This window comes from Gymnogyps californianus, chromosome 5, assembly GCF_018139145.2.
Source record: "Gymnogyps californianus isolate 813 chromosome 5, ASM1813914v2, whole genome shotgun sequence".
NCBI classification, from domain to species: domain Eukaryota; kingdom Metazoa; phylum Chordata; class Aves; order Accipitriformes; family Cathartidae; genus Gymnogyps; species Gymnogyps californianus.
The window spans coordinates 18,450,709-18,470,919 of NC_059475.1; the positions used below are offsets into that span (position 1 = coordinate 18,450,709).

Here is a 20,211-nt window from a genome sequence, read left to right on the forward strand (position 1 = left end):
TCACATTAGTCTGTCCTTCAAGACATCTCAACTCAGACACACTGCTGTCAGCTCCTGTTACGTGAAGCTAAGTGACAACTGCAAGGAGGCACTTATTTTAAAAGGAAATAATTATTGCCATCAATTTTATTGGGGGAGAACTTTGCCCCTCCCAAACAGCTGGCAGTCATGATTGTTTGGGGTCTGTCAATAGTTCGGGGTTTGTCGATGCTAATGGCTCCGGAGCAAGCTTTCACTGGAAAGGAAACTGCTTTTGCAGCAGAAAAGCACATGCATGCACAAGCACAGAAGAAGAGATCATATTTTCCAAACTGTCTGGCAAGGGCTTGATAAAAGGCATTGCACGTACTGTCTATTTAGCTGCAGCAAGCAACAGATACCTAGAACTGGGAGAGGGGCTTCTTGGTAATGCAGAATTAATCCCTAGCAAAGGATCTATTTTCAAAATGAGCATGTAAGCAAAAGAACCAAAGACCTCCAGCTGATGCAAACTGGCACAGCTTTATGGCAGACAGTGGGATGGTGCTGATGTACACTAGCAAAAGCATTTGGGCCTACACGTCTGTGCAATAGCAAGAGAAATCCAAATAAACTGAGCTCCAAATGAACCGAGTCTTGCACATCTCAGACCAGTTGCTCTCAGGTGGCTCCAAGTTTTTAGACCACTGGGTGCAAGTCACCAATCAAGCTAATAATAGAAGCCCACTGACTGCCATTTCCATTCATTAATAAGTCCAGCTGGGTTTGCTCATATATTTTCCTCTTTACCCATGTATTCCCTGGACAGTTATCAGACACACCAGGCTGGTATGAACCACCACTGCTCCTTTGAGATAGGGTGAACCCAAGTAGCTCCTGGGTTTAACACTCACCCCATATGACTCAAGATGGAGCTGTCAGCATCAGTTCTGCTGCTAGCCGCAGCAGCCCATCCCAGGAGTGACTTGTTTAAAGCAGCAAATAACAGAAGATATTTCATCCTGCCTTGCTGCAAATTCTCCTGCAGAGGATGGGGGCTGCTAGCCTCCCTGCTCAGGCGTTGCACGAGCAGCGGTGGAGCCCCCAGAAAGCTGCTGCAGACCTGCCCGTGAAAAAGACAACTCTGAGTGCCGAAACCTGGGATTAAGACACTCCAGCAGCTGCCTCACACATCTGGTGTGTGTTAGGATGGATACACTGGCAAGGAAAACACACACGGGCTCCAAGCAGGGCTGGTTAACCCATTCATGACTGAGCCTCTGTGGAGCACCCGGACAGGCTGAGGACTGCAAGATACCTGGCCAAGCCTCAGGAGAGCTCGGCTCAAATCTCAGCAGTGGCCTGTGCTTCCTAGGTGATATCAGGGGAAATCAGGGAGCAATTCAGGTGCCTAAACATAGGTGTCCAGTGCCACTGAGGATGCCTTAGGTTACCTAAGACACCTGCCAAGGCCTGGCAGATGTCACATGGGTCCAATAGGAAACCACCTCTTCTGGGTACCCAATCCACAGTGGGCAAGTCCTATGTTTAGGGCATCTCTTCCCCTTCCTAAACATCTCAACCTCAGCTGTCTGGCCTTGCAGTAGAGATAACCTGTCCTCTTTGTTCTGAGGCAGTAGGCCGTTGGGATAGCCACAGAGCACTCACCACGGTGACACCCTGACCTTGGTTGGGCACCAGAGGTGCTGGTCTAGTACCGATCATACTGCAGTCATGCCATGCAGGACAGCTGCCTTCCCAGCATGCGCAGCACCTCTAGGGCATATTTTTGACCCATATACCAGATGACCATGATCCAGAGCACAACCTAGGTAAAGAGGCCCCTGAGTCCCTATCATACAAATACACCCCTGTGTCTTCCTTTCATTGATGTACATCCTCAAGGTTTCTCCTTACAAAGGCCTTGAGGAGAAATGAAAACCCATTCCCCATGCATTTGGCATCAAAGGATGCCAAAGCACCTCCTCAGTGAGCCCAAAGACTCAGCCTGATGAGGAGCTTGTTGGACTCCTATTAAGGGAACAGGAACTGTAGCTACAGGGGGTTAAAGCTGCTGCACAAGCTGGGTGTTGCCTTGGGCAGAGCAGAGCCCTCCCTCACTGATGCTGGGCGAGCAGGCACTGTCCTTCCCAGACAGGTTCACGTAGCTGGACTGTACCAGGAGGGCTGCACATGGAGAATGAAGTGAGAGCAGCAAATCCTTGTGGCGTTTCCTCTGAGCCCCTGAGGACCACAGCAGGTTTGCACTGTCAGTCAGAGCCAGATTACACTCCCAGGAGCCTGGCAGCCACCAATCCCCCCTGGAGCATGGGTAACAACTTTCTTTGGGCCAGGACTCCCACCCCCGCAAAGAAAAAGCTCTTCCCAAGGAAAACGCAGCAGCACCGACAAGGCCTCGGAGCACCTCCTGGCCAGACAGTCTGCCCAGATGCAAGTCAGTGTCCCGACAGAGGCAGCAGCCAGGCTGGATGAGTGCCTAGCTGAGAGCAAGCCCAGCTCTGGGGAGAGCACTGAGGCAGCAAGGAGCTCACTCAGCTGCCATGCAGACCCCACAGCCAGGCGTGTGGGTCACAGGGGTGATGGATGCAAAGCGGGGATGCAGGCAGAGCATTGGCCAGGGCTGGGTTAGCAGGGTCAGAGCAGAGGGGCCCAGGATCCCCAGGGCATGCCGAGGTTAACCGCTTCACTGCTATGGAGCCAGCCGTGATACCTTCTACCCTTCCAGTTACTGCTAGGAAAGGGCTTTCAGATTTTGGGAAAGGCCTGAAACCCTCTGAAGAAGCAGACCATACAAAGCCCACATGTCCAGGGAGGATGCCCAGACCAGGGGGGTGGAAGAAAATCCCTCTTTCCTCCCACCTTCCCAAACCAGCCCTCCACACACCTCACACATCTCTAGGCTGAACTCAGCCATGCCCATGGAGCAGCACTCATCCTGTTTCAGCCGCAGCAAACCTGAGAAAGCCCACGCAGCTTAACCCGTGTGGGCAGCACAGCTGCAAACAGACCTGGAGCTGCCCCAAGGCCAGGACCCCATCCTGTCCCAAAGTGCCATCACATCCCCTGACAGCAGCTCTCCCTTGGGGAAATTTCCACCCTGGTGGATGCCTGCCTGCTCCATGCAAGCAGTAAAGCCCTGACATGCCCCAAAACTCTGCCTGGACATCTCCGCTTTCCTCGTTGCTGCAGGTTTATCGGTGTTGTTGGACAAATCAGGCCAAGCAGAGCTCGCCCCCTCGTGGGGTGCAGCCAAGGGATGCCTGGGACCTCCCCCCAGCCAGAGGGGTTGGGTGCCCCAGGGGTGCAGGCTGGGCCGTGCCTCTGCCCCCGCTTCCTCCAGAGGAGCAGGAGCCCCAGCATCACCTCAGCCAGCAGAAGTGCTTTTTCACCCCACCCCAGCAATGCTGGTCTGGCAAAACCTCCTCCTAGCAGTCCCCAAGATGGTCCCCGGGACAGCCAGCCCAGCCTTCCCCACAGCCAGGTCTCTCCAAAATCCAGGGGCAAGGGATTCCCACAGCTTCAGAGCCAGACTTCACCCCAAGAGTTTTAAAACAGCCAGCCCTGCAGCCAGCAGAGAGTCTTCTGTGGCTTAAAAAAAGTAAAATTCAAATAAAGGCTGCTGGGCAATCCCCTACTTTAACACACACACCTACAAACCCATAGCTTTACACTGCAAAATAAGCTCAGAGGCAAGGCAGGCCAGGCTTTTTTTTTTTTTTTTCCCAAGGAGAAAGGGGCAGTGAAGGCACCTGATACCTCCCTATAATTAGAGACAGTTCTTTATCACTAATGCAACTGCCAGAGCACCTATATCCAATTTGGAAACACTAAAGTATTGCCCAGCTTCATTAAATGATCCATCTGGCCCTCCTTTGTTCATTTCCCTACTATTTTTCCACTTTAATGAGCCCAGCTGGGTCAAACTGACCAGTTACTCCTGAGCAGGGATCAGCCATCCCTCCATCCCCCAAGGAATCCGGTGCGTCAAGGGATCCAAAGACTCTCCACATATCAGTTTTCCCAGACAACCTCCTTCCAACCATGGGTATACTTAGCAACAGCAGTCATCCTAGCAAGGACCCTCGAGACTCCTCTAAGGATCTGGAGAATTCAAGACAGCTGGGGATAGACATGGCAAAGAAAAACCTGGGGCTTGCTAGTGCAGCAGAGCCTCTCCCCAGGCGGTGACCATACATGGGCTGCCAAGGGCTCCCTGCAGCTCATGGGGTGAGAAGCCCCAGAAGGAAGGAGATGGGGGAATTTGGGAGAAGCCAATATCTCATCTCAGACCCCATAGACAAGAGAAACTTGCCTCATGAGCCATGCTGCTGCTCAGGTGCAAATATCCTGCAGAGCACAGCCCAAGCTGTAGGGATGTGCACAGCCATGGGTGTAGCAACTACGGTCACGGCTACCTGAAGCCTCCAGAGCTTTATGGAGACTGCCCTGAGTAACAGACCCAATACATATTGGGTTATCTAGCCCTGGTGTAAGGCAGGCTTCCCCCACACCTTGAGCTCCCAACATCCCACCAAGGCAGGAGGGCTGGCTCCTTCATCCTGCACCATGTTGTCCCATCAGGGCAGGACAACCCAAGCAGCCACCTCCCCAGAGCCCCCCCCAGCTTCTCACTTCTTTTGGGAAGGCTTCACATCAGGCTCACACCACAGTGATTTCCTATATAGCAATTCCAGTTCGTGGAAGAGAGCATAACACCAGTTTGGTTTAGGGGGTGTTACGCTGGCTTCAGCAAGACTTTGCAAACGTGTCCCCATTTGTATGGGGAAACAGATTAAGCTCTGTCCAAGTTAGGATTTCTAGGACATTTTCTAATGCAAGCTCCTCTTCTCTATACACTGAGCACAGTTAAATAGATAAGGTTCGTTTAAGCACACCCAGCACCTTTTTTCTCCCCATATCTCCTCACTGTGCATTTACACCAGGGAGCCTTGGGATTTACTTTCCTGGCAGCTCCATCACAAGACTGACTCCTCACACCTCCAGCACACTTTAAGCTGTCTTAGGAGCACTGTCTTGACTCCATCTATACACAGGTCAGCTTGAAGAGAGCTTTGTCCTCAAGTAGAGGAGATCAGAGAGCTGAGCTAGCCACAGGGTGAGAAAAGGTAGCCCCAAACAGCAAGTAAACACTTCCTTCCTCCATTTTGGGAGTGGAAATCACCAGAGCCTAGCAAGCGTTTAAGTAGTGCAAGTAAAAGCAGGAGAAGTTTAAAGCTGCACGTGAAACTATTACACAAATTGGGAGTGAAAGTTATTCTCCGTATTTTAAAAACAATAAGGAAGTTGGTTTTGCTCGCTACTTTTACCATCAAGTTTCATATTTCATTAAAATTCTAAAATGCAGCTAGGGAGGAAAGGGTGCGCCACCCTACCATCAGTATTCACATACACACTTTTTAAACATGTTTCTAAAGGCTGTAAGAGTTGGAGTGCTACAGAACAGACCCCACCAGACAGCCTCTTATTTAGCTGAAACTCCAGCGGGAAACAGTGAAGGGAACAAGCTGACCCTGCCTTACCAGCAGCCCCCGCCACTGGCCCTGGCTGCACCGACATACCTGCGCCTGCCGCAGCAAGAGGGGAGCGGGAAGGCTCAATTGCCTTGGGCCACCCCCAGCATCTGCTCCTTCCTCCTGCAAGGTGAGCTGAGCCTGCAGCAGAGGCATGGCCAGGCTGGAGCAATGCTGGGAATCACATAGATCACACTGAAAAACCCCCACGCTCCCCCAGCACCCAAGGCTTCCCCTTTGTTTCAGTAGAGAGTCTTGCACAGAACGTTCCAGCACCTTTTGAAGCTTCTAGTCAAGTCTTCAGCCAAGGCTAATTGCTGTCAGATGTCAGCCAAAACACTTACTGCAACCGTTAGTGACAGGAGATGACACACCTTTCTCCTCTCATTGCCACTCAAGGTGGGGGGGGGGCTTCCTATCAACATTAACTGTGCTGGCTTTCAGAAGCCTTGGGGAGAAATGCTAATGCAAGCTTTGAAGCTGGAGGCAAAAAATCAGGCAACCCCCCAAGCTCCCTGGGTGCTCAGCCTGAATGCAGTCCAAATCTGAGTACTTCTGGGTGATATACCTCGGCCAAGCTTATCTCTGTCTCCCTCTACCACAGACAGATGTGGTCTCTGCTACCGATTTTTCTTCTTTTAACCCCCATGGAAAGCTGTCTGCATTGGAGGGAACAGACCCCAAATTTTACAATCTCTGCTGATAAAGCAACAAAGCAGACCAGAGGCACAGGGAGATGTATAACCTCACAGCAACTAGCCTGAAACATTGCCAGGTTAATTCGGTTAGAGACATAGGGGACACAGCAAGAAATCAGATGTGCCCAGCGATTGCTGCAAGGAGAGGAGGCAGCTGATCTCCACCCACTGGTCATAAAGATGGGGCTGATTTCAGCTGTGGAGCAGGTCCAGGTTGCCAGACCCCTCACTGAGCTTGCCTGCTGCTGAAGCTGCGGTTCCCCACTTGATCAAGCCCCTCCCAAGGACCTTGAGGTTCGAAGGAGATGAGACCTAAAGGAAGTCTAAGTTTCTCCCTAGCTGGAGGAGCTTGTCAAAAGCCTGCCGGAGCATCTGACCCATTTCAGCCTCATGGGTCATCATTGTTTTGGCCACGCATCCTCCTTTCCCACCCTCACCTCCCCAATTTCGCAGCCTCCCAGTTTCCCGGGACTGGAAGGCAGCTGTGGTGCTGGGGTACCGCGTCCCCGGGCCTCACCTCTCGCTCTCCCCAGGGAATTCATCTCCCACTTGGTTCGCACCTTCCGCACCCTTCTGGCACCCCTCTGAGTCTGACATCTTCTCCCCTGGCCAGCACGGTGGCCCCGCAGACAGCTCTGGTGCGAGGGTGCCACCGCTGTTTCGCTTTTCCTGTGCTCAGCAGAAGTGAGCTGTGCCGGAAACTTCATGGGCTGAGGGTTTGGGGGGATGGGAGAGGGGAAGGGGAAGGCAAATTTGGGGGTTTTTTGGTTTTTTAAAACTGTTGGGACTATTTTAAGGTGCCGGCAGCTCAAAATCGGGAAGTGCTGGGCTAATCCAAAAGGAAAGTGGGGGGCACGGACATCCCCATCATGGCAGGGAGAAGAGTGACCCACCACTCCCCCAGCTGCCCATGCCACTTTGTGGACAGCCAGCATCTCTAAACCGCAGCACCCTACAGTACGCCGGTACCAGGATGCTGCTGCAGGAGCTGCTGAGGTTGTCCTGACTTTGCACCTCTCAAAGCCTACTGCAGCTGAAGGGTCTGCTTCTGCCCTGCAGCTGTCACCCCTCACCTCCCTTCCCAGCTCTGCTCCTTCCCCACAGCTTCCTGCTGTTGCCACTGTGGGTGGAGGTTCTCCAACACCTCCTGGGGCTTGGACTCTTGTCTCTTTGTCTCTTTGTCACTGGGGAAGAACATGGCCAGCAGCTGGTGGTACAGCCTGGTGGGAGGATGCCAGCAGAGCATGGTGGCACAGCCTCACTCTTTCCTCCCCGCAACAAGGGGGATGAGCATCCCCAGCTTCGGAGGGGGACCAACAGCAGAGAGGTCCCCCATCCCCATCCCTGCAGCACAGCCCCTGCCAAAGCCTCCCCATCCCCACCAGGACCCCCACGGCAGGGGCAGACCGTGCTGGCACCATGGCACAAGTCAGGGTCCAGCCCCCCCAGGCAGGCAACACCCGCCTCTCCCGCCAAAGCTTTATTTACACTGCTGCTGCCAGGACGCAGCTCTTCACAAAACCAGTGAGAAATGGCACCCAGTCAGTGCCCTTGAGCCCGAGGGGGACGGCGGGGACAGGAGGGAGCAGACAATGGGTGTGGAGAGGCAGGTACTTAGGACTCGCCAGCCTCGAACATCTTCTTCCTGCCCTCCATGCCTGACTTCTCCTCGATGTTCTTCCTCCAGTCACCGACATCGCGGAGGTCTTTCTCCTGGGGGAGAGATGGGTACGTGGGTGCGAGCAGTGTCCCCTGGGGTGAGAATCCACCTAGGCAGGGCCCTTCACCTGTCCACCCATGGAAAACCCCGTGTCAGCTAGAGGAACCCAATTCCACCCATGCTGTACATCTTTTTGGGCTGCACCCTCCTTTTTCAACATCATTGGTGCCAGAGGAGGAAATGTTGAGCAGGAAGAACATTACGGAGAAAGGCTCATGCTCAACCCTGTCTATCACACAGAGAGGTGTGAGTCCTGAAAAACGGGGGCCAGCTCCTGTATGGGCACAGGGGAGAGGGAAGGAGTACCTTCTCGGTGTCCTCCTTCTTGACTTGCTTCAGATTGGCTCGGAGGTCCATGCAGACCTTGTGCTTGGAGCCCAGCAGGGCCCGCAGCATTGCATCAGCGGACATGCGCACCCTGCGCAGGGGCGGCCTCTTGAACTTGCCCCGCAGGTCAAAGAGCTTCTGGCTCAAGTCTTCCAGCTGCGAGGGGATGAAATGAGGGGGGGCAGAGAGAGAGCGGGGCGTGGGTTTCATGAGACAGACCCAAGTGGTGCAGGGAGGCATGAAGGATGGGCTGAAGACTCCCCTGAAGGATGGCTCAGGGGGAAACTCACCTCCTTGATAGTCTTCTGTAGCTTCACCTCTGTGTCATACCTCTCCTCATCCACTGACTCTATCTTGGCATGAAGCTTTTTGCACAGCTCCTGGGAGGAAAAGCAGAGAGGGATGTTGACTGCTAGGACCCACACACATGATTCCTCTCTCCTGACCACTCTAGCTCTGAAAGACCTCAATCCAGAAGACCAGATGGGGTCAAGACCAGATGGCGAAGGGTGGCTTGCAGGCCAGCTCCTCATCTCCATGCTACTGGCTTCATGCAAATGCTGCCTCAACACATCGTTAGAAACGCAGCTTTCCTGCCAGCCAGACCAGGTTTTTTTGCAGAGAGACCCCAGCTGCCTCTCAAGTCAGTTCCACATCCAGCCAGCTCCAGGGCACTCACAGGTGAGAAGGGGGTCAAGATGGGAAGGCCAATCTAGATCCACCAGGCTGACTGATGGAGACAAATCCTTTCTGCTCCGGCACAGTGAGAGGGTTAAAGAAGTCTTTACCTGAAGTTCCTGCATGGATCCTGGGAGCGACAGAGGAGGGCAATGCTCTGCCAGGTAGTTTTGTTTTTCCACTTCTTTAGCAGCTGCTTCTCTTTCTATTTCGGTGGCAGCGAGCTGGAGCATAGCACTCTGGAAGGCAGCAGGAGGATGGTCAGCACAGGGTGGAGGCAAGGGAGGGAGAGCCCTGACGGAGAGGCAGCTTGGGGAGCTCCCCATCAATACCAGCGTCTCCAAGCAAGGGATACTGGTGGGGACCCAGTAAGGAGTGGGGTGGGGGCCCCCCACATTGTGTATATCATGGCCTCTTCCAGGAAGAGGAGAGTGCCAAGAGCTGGCTGGCTTGGGATGGGAGATGGGATGGTCGGGACACACCTTACCCAGCCCCAGCAGTGCCACGTACCTTCAGGTGCTGCCGACGGGCAGTGGCTGCCCTCCTTTTTTTCTGCAAGTGGGAGGAACAACAGAAAAGCAGGTTATCGGACGCCCATTCCCCTTTCTGTTCCCCTTCCCCATGCAACCCCGCAGTCTGCCAGGGACCTGCAGTCCTGCCAGGGAGCTGGCTCCAGCTGGGATGGATAGCTTGACACACGGTTGGTCCCCAAACCAGTGGCACTCAAAGAAGAGGCTCCCTGCTGAACCCAGCTCTGCCAACCTCAGGTAGCTAAAACCTACGAAGTGCCTCAGGAAAAGATAATGAGGGTGACAAACTTGAAGATATGCATGTAAAGTACAACTTCAAACTTGGCTTCTTGGGACTTTTAGCCTTTTCTGTAATTTCCTCTTCACTCAGACATGTGTTTTGCTTTGCACTCAAGCTAACGGCCCCGATGCCCCTGGGCTCTCAGGAGCTGTGGGATGTCTTTCTGAGCGGTCCATAGCACACCTGGTGAGAAGGACAACCAGGCAGGTGAAAACATGAAGGCTGTGTAATTTCTTGGAGCTGAAAAGACCCAGCGCAGGTGACACTGAAGGGGGTTTATCACAGCTGGAGGACAGACACGACTACAGGGTCTGCAGGCCTGGAGGCTGCTCTGGCCAGGAGAGGTGGGGGGCCACGAGGCTGCGGCTGCAAGACGCAAGCCAGCTCCCTCTTCCCTGGAATGCCAGGTGAGAAATAATTTGGGGAGCCTGGAAGACCAAGCCTGCCCTTCTGTACCCGTGATGTGCTGGAACAGCAGCAACAGGTCTCCTATTTATAAAAGAAGCTACAACTTTGATGTGCCGCTGCATTGCAGCTGTTTCCTCAGCATTTTGCCCAGAAGGCTGAGCAAGGCTGAGTGTGGCTGGTGCAGGGGAAATGCACCCTGACATCTGATATGCTGTGGTGGGGGAGCAGAAAGCAGCATTTGGGTGTGAGTCTGTGCTGCATAGAGGAGGAAGTGGATAAGGATCTGCAGAGCAAAATGTAACAAAATCTGACATGTTTTGCATATGCAAATGGTGCTAACGCCCTCCTGACAGGGCTGGAGGGCTCTGCCGAGAAAAGGCATCCAGCTCAGAGATGCAGTGCACCATTAACCGGCAGGATTTTGCTCATATGAATCCAGGCAGGGGCCACAACAGAGCAGATCCCTTGAGCACTGTTAGCCCAGGGCTTGTTCTCCATCTGAAAACTGGTACCTTGGCAAAGAGTGCTCTCCCAGCCTTTTCTGGGGGCACTGGGTTTGATGGGGAATAAAAGCACCTGTTGGACATCAGCACCATATTGTGGAGTTTCTATGTGTCCCTGAAATCCTCTTTTCTCTCAGTGAGGACAAGGTTGAACTTGTGGTGTTTTGGACATATGGGGAGATGCCAAGCAGAGATGAAGGATGGAGCAACTTGCTAAGAGGAGACACGGAGTGACAAAGCCACACACAACCCTCCCACACTTTCCCCTGCGTTTCCCCAGTCACCCCCAGGCTTCAAGCCCAGCCCTGCTCTGGCTCTGCCAGAAGCCAGGGAGAACTTGCTAAGGATGCAACCTCCACCCTGCTCACACTCCCCTGGATCCAGGTCTCCCTGGATTGCCTTTGAGAAGCGATTTGGGCAGTGGGCAAAAAATGAGGGGCTAGGTGTGGGGAAGGACGAGACGATGCTAGGCCAAGGGCTGGGTGGTGGATTGGTGATGGAGGAGAGGCAGCTCTGGACCACTGCCTTCCCAGCACCATCTCGTGGCCGAACTGGGGAAGCAGGAAAGGAGGGAAAAAAGCACATAATTCCAAGCCAGGAGACAGAAATGACCTTCAAAAGGTATTTTTCTTCTCCTTCCCATCTTTACCAGGAGGAGTCAGCAAGAAAGCCTTGCCATGAACCATTCTTCCCCTCCCACCCAGCAGCTGCTTTTCCTAAGGAGGAACGGTGAAGCCAGGACTGATGCCACGAGCATCACTAAAGAAAAAACCCCAGCAAGACACACTTACCTCGTCACTGTTCAGGAAGAGCAGATGGACAAGGAAGGGAACAAAGAGAAAGTGGAAAGGGGAGAAAAAGGTAGTTAGCATCCTAATTGGAAACAAGCAGAGGAATCTTAACAAGCATAAAAAGTTGGTGGTTGAACAAAAGTTTTAAATGCCAACAACATATTAGAGACAGAAAAATGGGAACTTACTCAGCCATCTTGCTTTAGATGGTTGTGAGCCTGCAATGAAAACCAAGAAAAAAGGTTCACAATTATTCGTGCTGGTGGTGACTTTCTTGGGTTTAAAAACAAAGCAAGATTCCACTAGAAAAAAAAAAAGAGGAACAGGTTTGCTCTTATTTCCCAACTTCTCCAAATTTTCATCATATAGGGAACTAGGCTGCAGTTTGTGTACAAGAGCCAAACACGTGCCTACTCACAGCCACACAAACCTCAGCATCAGGGAACTTCTGGACCAGAACAAATGGTGCTGGGCCAGAACAAGGGAGATTTGTGACAGTAATTCCTGCAGGTATGTCTCTTGTTTGACCCCCAGGAAACCATTTTATGCAATGAAGGAAGAAGAGGAAAAAGCTATTTTCAGTTTACTACTTCATTTTGCCATGCCGTCTTGCCCCACTTCATGAACAAGAAATACCGCAAAGCCTGCGGAGGGTTGGCAGTGACCCCGGGTGGCAAGGAAGGACTTCAGAGGATGCTGCTGCCAGTATATACACCCATTGCATGGCACAGGGGAGCCTGTTGCAACAACCTCAGCACAGATGATGTAGAACGGGGTTGAAAGTTGAGTTGGTAAAGGCACAAAGAGTTTCCCCAGACAAATCCTTGCATTTCCTTTAAGTGGAAGTTTTACAGGTACAACGCAGCATATTAGGGAAGAGCTGGAAGAGCACCTTTGTTTTGCTCTAAATTATTTCCCCATAAATACAATTTTACTTTTCTAGCAGAGCAATATCTCCTGCTTGTATCTCCTAATGGAAGGATGCAGGAGTGTCAGCCAAGCTCAAACTAAGCTAGTCCTTTGCAGAGCAGGCAAGCCCCCGAAACACAGCCATCTGCAGACCTGGGAGGCTCTGTCAGGAGGTGAAGTGTTAACGGGGGCTCATGCCTGAGGGAGGAGGCACAGCTTGCAGGGCCAAGGAAACTTTATCCTGGAAAATGTGCAGGCCCATCACATTACTTTAGGGAGGAGGGGGGAAAAGTGCTTCTAAAAATGGTCAGGGAGCTGCAGAAGGAGCTGCAGCTGTCTCCTCGGACGGCAGCCTTTCCCCAGTGCCAGCCCCCGTGACTGAGGGAGGTCGGGGCGATGCAAAGCAAAAGCCACCGCAGGTGGCTGGGCTACAGCTGAGGGACAGGGCGGCTGAGGAACGCCAGCTATTTTTACTTACATCCCTGCCCCATGCACGCACGCACCCACTTCAGCAGCAGCGATACTGAAGAAGCGAGGGGACAACGCCAGGCTGTGGCTCGCTGCCTGCAACATGGGCTTTAAATCACCTGTTCGGGGGAAGGCGGGGGGGCATAGTAAATTTGGATGTCAGTCCCTGTCCGAGGGTGTTTTTGGGGAAGAAGGCACTGCAAGGACCGGGTTGGGAGCTGGAGGAAGGGGTGTAAGTAGGGAGCATCACCGAGTTACCGCAGGCAAGCATCCTGCATCCTATGGCCCTGGGGAGGTCAGCGTTAGGGAGCCTGCGGCTCCGCTTGCCCTCACCACTCAAGCCAGAGAGCAGAACCAACAAAGGGAGGGGAAGGCATGAAACCAAAGAGAAAGAAGGTCACTGGAATAGACAGAGGGAGACTTTCCGATGCACAGAACCCCTCCTACAGGCAAAGGATGGAGAAGGTTTTATTAGCACCCCCGTTTCTCCCAGCAGGTTACCCCCACCTGGTATTTATCTCCCCAAAACTCAGGTGAGTGAATCTGCTCCCCCGTCACCCCCTAAGAGCAAGCTGGGTCATTAAAAGACATGCAAAATGGCTCACCCAAGTCTGGAGGAGAAAATCAGAGAGTCCCACTGGCCGGACAGGACAGACTGGCGAGCTGCAGGCAGCTGGCTGAGTAAGGAGGTATAAAAGGGCTTCTCGGGTGGCTCAGCAGAAAATCCACCTTCTCTTTAAGGGCATGGAGACCTTCTCAGACCAATGATGTGCAAGAGCCCCTTGTGCACCTCCCTTGGCTGGGGCAGGCCAGGCAGGCAGCCCGGGAGGAAAGGGCAGCCACCAGGGACAGAGGGGTGGGGAGGGGGAGGACATCTTCTACCCATGGGATGGGCAAGCAGAGCCACCCCAGAGAAGCCAGGGAGGTGCTTTTCCTTGGGAGTGCCGAGGAGGGAGCCTTCCTCTCCCTCTTCCTCCCACCAACCAGCCACACCAGATATGCTTCAAGGTTGTGGGGGCCCTGGGCTCCCTGCACACAGCCATCCATCTGCAAGGCCTCTAATAAAATTTCCCCTTGGAGACACGGAGTGGCTTATCCATGGACAAGGGCATGGCTCCATTTGCCTCCAAGGGCTTTGGTGCAGCTCTGCCCTTCAGGAGTGAAGAGGGGAAAAAGGCTGCACCCCACAATCCACTGCTGATAGCATATGCGAGAGCAATCCCTGAGTGAGCCATCCGTCACTAGCATGCTCTTTTAACCTCATTTACCATAAGGAAAACATTTGCAGCTCCTCCCCGTGTGAAATATTTCAATACAACTAAGGTTTTTTAAAAAACAAACCTGTGGAGCTGCTGCGGGCAGCCCCAAGGCTCACTGCAGCACAGGGGCGGGGGAGATGCAACAGAGTATGGGGGAGCAGCCCCACGCTACCAGCAAGAAAGGTAATCCCCCCTGTGGGATGACCCAGACCCGTATCTCCGTGGGTCGAAGGAGAGGCAGGTGGAAATGTAGCTGGAAATATTCACCAGCCCCGGGTCACAGCACATGTAGTGCGTGTGTGTAGGGGATCCCATGGAGACAGGAGCCCAAACAGCTCCTGCCCTCCTCCCCAAGCCCAGGCACTCCCTCCCCTTTTAGCCAGGGTTTTTTAGGCTGATTCAGACACGGCCCTGACAATATTTTCCAGGCACCTCTCAGACATTACATAGATAGCGGCAAATCCACTGCTGCAGGCTTCCTGTTTCACCACCTTCAGTATCGTGCAAGTAATGCTGCAGATGCCGGTGAAGGAAGAGCAAATTCTTGAGACAGGGCTGGTGTCTTGCAGGGGTTTGCCCCCGTAGCAGGTGGAGGAGGGAGAAACCCCTAGTATGGGCAAGGCTGGATCCACTCAGGATTTGTCCCTCTGAAATGTCAAGAGGTAGATGGTTTGGGTAGTGAACATCTCGGTGTCAATGTATGCTGGCCTGTAGATCTGAGCTACCCCCGTACACATCCACCGTGAGACTCTCAAAGTGCACAGCGAAGATGCAGTTCAGCAGAGGTTTTGGCTGGTTTTGCCTCATCTGGGCTCCCATGCAACAGCTGTGGGTCAGCACCTAGTGAAGGAGCTGGGCTTGGGAAGACCTGTAACAAGGATCAGCCCAATCCAGCCCTCCTCCCCACCCACCTCCTGCACATCCATGTCCCCCAGATGGTGAGCTCTAATGGAGACAGGGGTCTTCCTCTCCAGACAGACCTAGAAAACACAGAGATTCCTCCAGGGAACCACCATGTGTTGGAAGGACTAGGCTGATGGATCCAGGCAAGCTGTTCCTCATGGCCATCTCCTACACCCTTACACCTTGCCTCCTCTTCAATATCCTACAAGCATCAAATGGACAGGCACTATGGAGTGACATGACACCATACGACATTATGTGTTATTTCCAAGGATGACACTGTTAGCAAAAAAACAAGCCTTCTGCTCAGCAGCAGTTGTGCTCATGGTAAAAGCTCAGGCGGGACTGCTGAGCAAACCAGTGTCTGACTGCCCTTTTGCTTTCCCAAAATCACATCAAGCCAAAGCAAAGCACATGGCTCCCATCCTGCCCAGGACATTCGCTCTCCCTCCAGTGTATGCCTAAAGGAGCTCCCCATGCTCTACTTCTGCCAACACCAGCCTCTAGGAACTGCTACAAAGGAAGGCCATCGCCTTTGCATCTTGTGCCAGTGCTGTCCTACATACCCCACAGCTACAGTCATTTCATTCACCCATGAGATGGAGTTAAGGCTTTTGGCTTTTCCTCTTCAGGGCCACTGCCAAACAACACAGCCACCCTGTCCGTTTAGCTCCATGCCATCTTCCTTGACATGCTTCGTGCATCCTTCGTGCTTCAGGCACGTGATGTTGACGCCCCCAGGCTGCAAGGACATCTCCAAACCCACCAGCAGGTCCTGATGATACTCCTGGATGTTCAGCAGGCACTGTGCCCTCGTGAACTCATAGGCTGCCAGCAGCCTTGTGTTGTGCTTGACCATCAGATACTGAATGACGCAAGTAGGACCTAGAGAGTAACCATCCCTGCAGTGGATGAGGACACACTTCCCTTTCTCCAGCAAGGCTTCAATGCACTCGTTGTCCCGGAAGCAGGGGTGCCTCATTTTGTGGTGATGCCCATGGAGCAGAGCCTGGATGTCAACCTTCAGGCATGACCAGTTGTGCCTGAACCCTCCCTGTTGGCAGGTGCAGGGTATGACACTCAGGCTGTGGTCGCTGGGCAGGCTGCTCATGTCGATGATGTTATCAATGCTGTTTGTACACAGTACTCGCCCGCTGTAGGCGGCGTTGAGGTTCCCCAGGTAGATGCAGTCAGTTATCTGGGCAACGATGGGTCCTGTGAAGGAGGAACACACCGGCTCCCCTGGTTTCGGACTGGTGGGCCCCTCGGGATGTGGGTTTTTCTTCCAGTCCCCCTGAGGGATTTCTTGGAGCTGCCATGGGGCAGGGGGCTGGAATCGGGCTTGGAGCCCCATGATGGCAGCGAGAAGAGGGAGAAGCAGCTGGAGAGCTTGGCCTTGGTAGGGGAGTGCGCTGGACAAGGCAGGGGAGGAGCAGGGGTGGGACTGAATCCGTGGGCACAAGAAAGGGATGCCTGCACCAGGGTCCCCATGCTGTGAGCTGCCCCTCCGCTCTCAGCCTCTTCCATCTGCAAAAAAAAAGGAAAGGACATGGCTCTCCAGCTGCACGAGCAAGGAGACATGAGCTGGCAGCTGGCTTTGCCCACAGCAGCACTTGGAGACTCTAGAGGCCCTGAAGACCTTGCGCATAACCAGCCCAAATACCCAGCCATCCTGTTCCCCTGGGACAGGCACAAACACGCCGTAAAGGCTCACCTGGACCTGCAGACCACTCTGCCAGTCCTGGGGTGCCAGCTTGCTGGAGCAGTCATCCCCTCCTGCTGATGGCACTAAGCAGAATGACCAGTGTGTCCTGTCAGGTTGCAGGGCTACGGACACCACATCCCCACCCTCCTCTTCATGCGCTTCACTTTTACTCATCACCAAGTTTGGACAAGAGCCTGTAGGAACAGAACAACTCCATGTGGACATGCACAAGTACTCACATGCAGGTGCTTTCGATATAAACACTGGCCTTGAAAAGAAACAAGGCATTTTAATGATCCCTTCCACTCCAGAGGGACACTCTTTGGTGTGGACTGCTGGAGGAGTTTGCAACTCATTACAAGCTGGAGCCAGGAGGAAGGACGGCATTTCAAACTGAAAACTCAAAGGGGTAAGGGGTAAAGACCAGCTGCAGGGAAAGGGCAAATAACAGAACACCCCTCTGGATGAAGCCCCTTCCGACCATGGTAGCACCCGGGGGCTTCAGTCTCCAGCGATGGAAAGGCTGTGTTCATAGCCAGGGTTAGGATTGCTTGGTTCCCAGCTCAGCCCCGGGCACACACTTCACTCCTCACAGGAGCTTTTCCCAATTCCACCCAGGACACTTGGACCAGAAGGTGCCTCGGACCCTACCACAGCGTGGCCCTTTCTCCACACCCCAGGACGAGTTGGCAGGCCCTCTGGAAAGCCAACACCTCTGCCCAACGCTGGTCCATGCCCAGGCCTTCAGCAGCTGATGTGTCCAGGAGGTCATCCCTCTGGCATTCCCACCGAGCCTGCCCCTGGGTAGTATTACCACAGTGACCTGACACCTGATCACAATCCTCCATGTGTCTGTGCGTTCTCAAAGCCTGCTAAAGACCAGGACATGACCCAGAACATGTCTGGGGAACAGGCTGAGACCCCTGTGTGCTCAGATGAGTATGGTTGCAACATGTCTCTGCTCTCAAAAGGTCTTTCAGGCTCTCTGCCAAAACAAAGCAGCAGCGAGAACATTGTGTCAATTAAAAAAGAAGAGTGGCCATAGAGCTCAAGAAAAAGAGTGATAAATCACAAAGCTCTTCTCTCCCCAAGGTCAGCAACTGCCCTACAAACCAGTGGCCATGTAGGGAACAATTCTCCAGAAATTATCCATTTCAAGCTCACTGGCTTTTTGCAAGTGCTGTGTGACCCCAGACACCACATTTTATAAAAAAGCTGGCAGGTGCGAAGACCCTTGGCAGCCTCACCTACCTGCACAACACTGAGAACAAGCCATGGGAGAAGACAGCTGCAAGGAGATGGGCCTCTGGATGGTCCTCTGGAGGTGCTTCGCAATCAGGCCTGGGAAGGGAGCGGATGAGCTCAGACTAGGAGAGGGCTGAGCCAGGAAAACTCAACAGCTAACCCGACTGAGCATCTTTCAAGAACATCCCCAATGCTGCTTAATTCAGAGGGTATCTGAGACATGACTTTTCCCCTATGGAGCCAGACCTGAGTTTAGCACATGCACAAAAGTCAGGGGTGGTGTGGGATGAGCGCAACCAAAGCAGAGAGACCTTCAAGAGGAGGCCTTTGCAGACGTGAACATGTCCTTTGTCACATCCAGAGTAAAGTTCCCCACCAGCTTTTTACAACACCAAGGCCAAGTGTTTTAACTGGGCTGTCTTAAGTGATAGCCTGCATGCCAAATTCAGGCTCCTATGTCTAAACTGCTCTGACTTTTATGTAAGTTAAGAGGAAAATGCTCTCCATCCAGGGCAAACCCAGATGCCAACTGGGCAGAAGTCTCCACCTGAGCCAGCCACCTCCTCCACAGCCAATGGGCTCTTTGCTGGCTCTTCCAAGGGTGCAATTTTTCTCATCCTAACTGAACGATGACTGATTCACAACTCGAAGTGCCCATTTCCCACAGAGGGCTCGTTACCCCTAGATAACTGGCTCAGACAGGGACATCTGCAATGTCCATGTTTATGAGCAGGGTGATGAAAGACCTGTTTGCAAACCTACCATCTTCCCAGACACTGCTCACAGGACTTAAAATAAGATATGGGTTGGGTTGTTTGCAGGTCAAGGCCTCATTTCAGCTCAGTTGAACTCCTATTCCTAATTGACTTTGTGCTTGTTTCTGCTCAAATTGAGCTGTAGTAAGTGCCTGCAGGGGTTTCATCACCTCTGCGTGAAGTTAGCAAGACCAGTTGAGAAATCCCCATCTTGTTGACATGCAACAAGTCATCACTGATGAGTACCCACTCACCCATAACACTGATCTTCTTTGGGGGGCATTTTTTGCCCGGCAGCATGAAAGCTGTGAAGTCCTTGAGCTGCTTCTCCCTGGCTCCATCCTGCCGAGACTTGAAATATGGAGAAATGGGAGGTTTAGGTTTTTTAGGTCTGCCCACAAAGTTCAAATGGAAGGAGCCATTGGGGAGCATCTCCACGCACCCGTTATCAGTCCTGTTCCTCTGACCAGGCTGTTTGGGGCAGGAGGCCGCTACCCCCACGAGGAAAACACTCCTCCCTTCCTGCCCATGGCAGTGAAAGGTGCACTGGGATGTAAAGTCCTAAAAATACCTCCGTGTCACCAGACTGATCCAGAAGCAAAACAAGCCCCATCTGGGGCAGGAACAGTCCCAGATGCAAGAGCCCCAGCAGCAGTCAGGACAGGGGAAAGGAGCAGGAAAAAGGGAGCAGGAAAAAAGGGGGAAAGGGTAGGAAAAAGGGGATAGGGAAAGGAGTAGGGATAAGGGTAGGGATAGGGGCAGGGCTGCTTGCCTCTCTCTAAGAAACTGAAAGTCACATCCACAGCAGACTCGGCCAGGGCAGAGGAGGAAGCAATCACCCCAAAGGCAGCAGTGCACCATCCCACAGCCCCCCTCCCGCTCTCCTCTTCCCCATCCTGCCCTGCTCCCGGCTTCAGCACAAAGCCCCTGTCCCCTCCTTCCCATGCACCCCCACTGGAGACTCCAGTACCCAGGCACAACCTCTCCCCTCCACCCCTTTCCCACTGGCGCCTGGCAGGGGGGCTCTCCCAGCACCCCTTCCCAGCACCCCCCTTTCCCACCGGAGCTTCCCAGAGGCCACTTGGCTGACAGCAGCCGTCCCTCCCACCCCATGTCGCGCAGGACCCTTCCACAAAGTTTCCCGCTGCTGCTGCAGTGCTTTACTGTAGGTGAGGGCAGGATGCCGGGGCCAGCGGGTGCTGGGAGGCCGGCGGCTGTCGCCCGTCTCCCCCCAAGCAGCCCTCTCTGGGGAGCTGGCAGTGGGGCAGCGTGCTGGGCAGCCTGGGAGATGTAGTTTTGGTGAGAAGCATGGTCCTGGGCCCCCCGAGAGCCAGCAGCACACAGTGGGGCTCTGGGGGGGGGGGGGGGGAGGCTCGCTGCAGCCCACCCCGCCTCGCCTCCCCTCCTCTGCTCCAGCCAAGGGGTACCAGCTTTCCTCCCACCCGCCTTGCAAACCTTGGCGGCAGCCAGCGACCCTTGCACGGGGCCTCCCTCCGTCGTTGCACACCACCAGCCTCCCACA

The 20,211-nt window shown here is 53.6% G+C and overlaps 2 protein-coding genes across 2 annotated transcripts in view; both read right to left on the reverse strand.

Annotated features, from left to right (window-relative positions):
- LSP1 (lymphocyte specific protein 1) overlaps nt 1–6,805 on the reverse strand; it is a 52,126-nt gene extending 45,321 nt beyond the window's left edge. Inside the window, exon 1 of the mRNA XM_050898240.1 lies at nt 6,726–6,805. Coding sequence (XP_050754197.1) covers nt 6,726–6,805 — 80 coding nt within the window. The remainder of the gene's footprint in view (nt 1–6,725) is intronic.
- Nucleotides 6,806–7,675: 870 nt separating this feature from the next.
- Nucleotides 7,676–9,482, reverse strand: TNNI2 (troponin I2, fast skeletal type). Its single transcript, XM_050897855.1, has 5 exons — nt 9,444–9,482; nt 9,044–9,172; nt 8,546–8,635; nt 8,235–8,411; nt 7,676–7,921 (listed from the first exon to the last, which is right to left on the reverse strand). The coding sequence occupies exons 2-5, from the start codon at nt 9,164–9,166 to the stop codon at nt 7,823–7,825; spliced, it is 489 nt and encodes a 162-aa protein (XP_050753812.1). The 5' UTR covers nt 9,167–9,172; nt 9,444–9,482; the 3' UTR covers nt 7,676–7,822.
- Between the last annotated feature and the right edge of the window lie 10,729 nt (nt 9,483–20,211).

Excerpts from the sequence above, each read along its gene's own strand:
- TNNI2 (XM_050897855.1), bottom strand. The coding sequence starts at position 9,166 with ATGCTCCAGCTCGCTGCCACCGAAATAGAAAGAGAAGCAGCTGCTAAA. Across the intron at positions 8,412-8,545 it reads TACAGAAGACTATCAAGGAG|CTGGAAGACTTGAGCCAGAA; the intron begins GTGAGTTTCCCC and ends ATCCCCTCGCAG. Across the intron at positions 7,922-8,234 it reads AGAAGGAGGACACCGAGAAG|GAGAAAGACCTCCGCGATGT; the intron begins GTACTCCTTCCC and ends TCTCTCCCCCAG.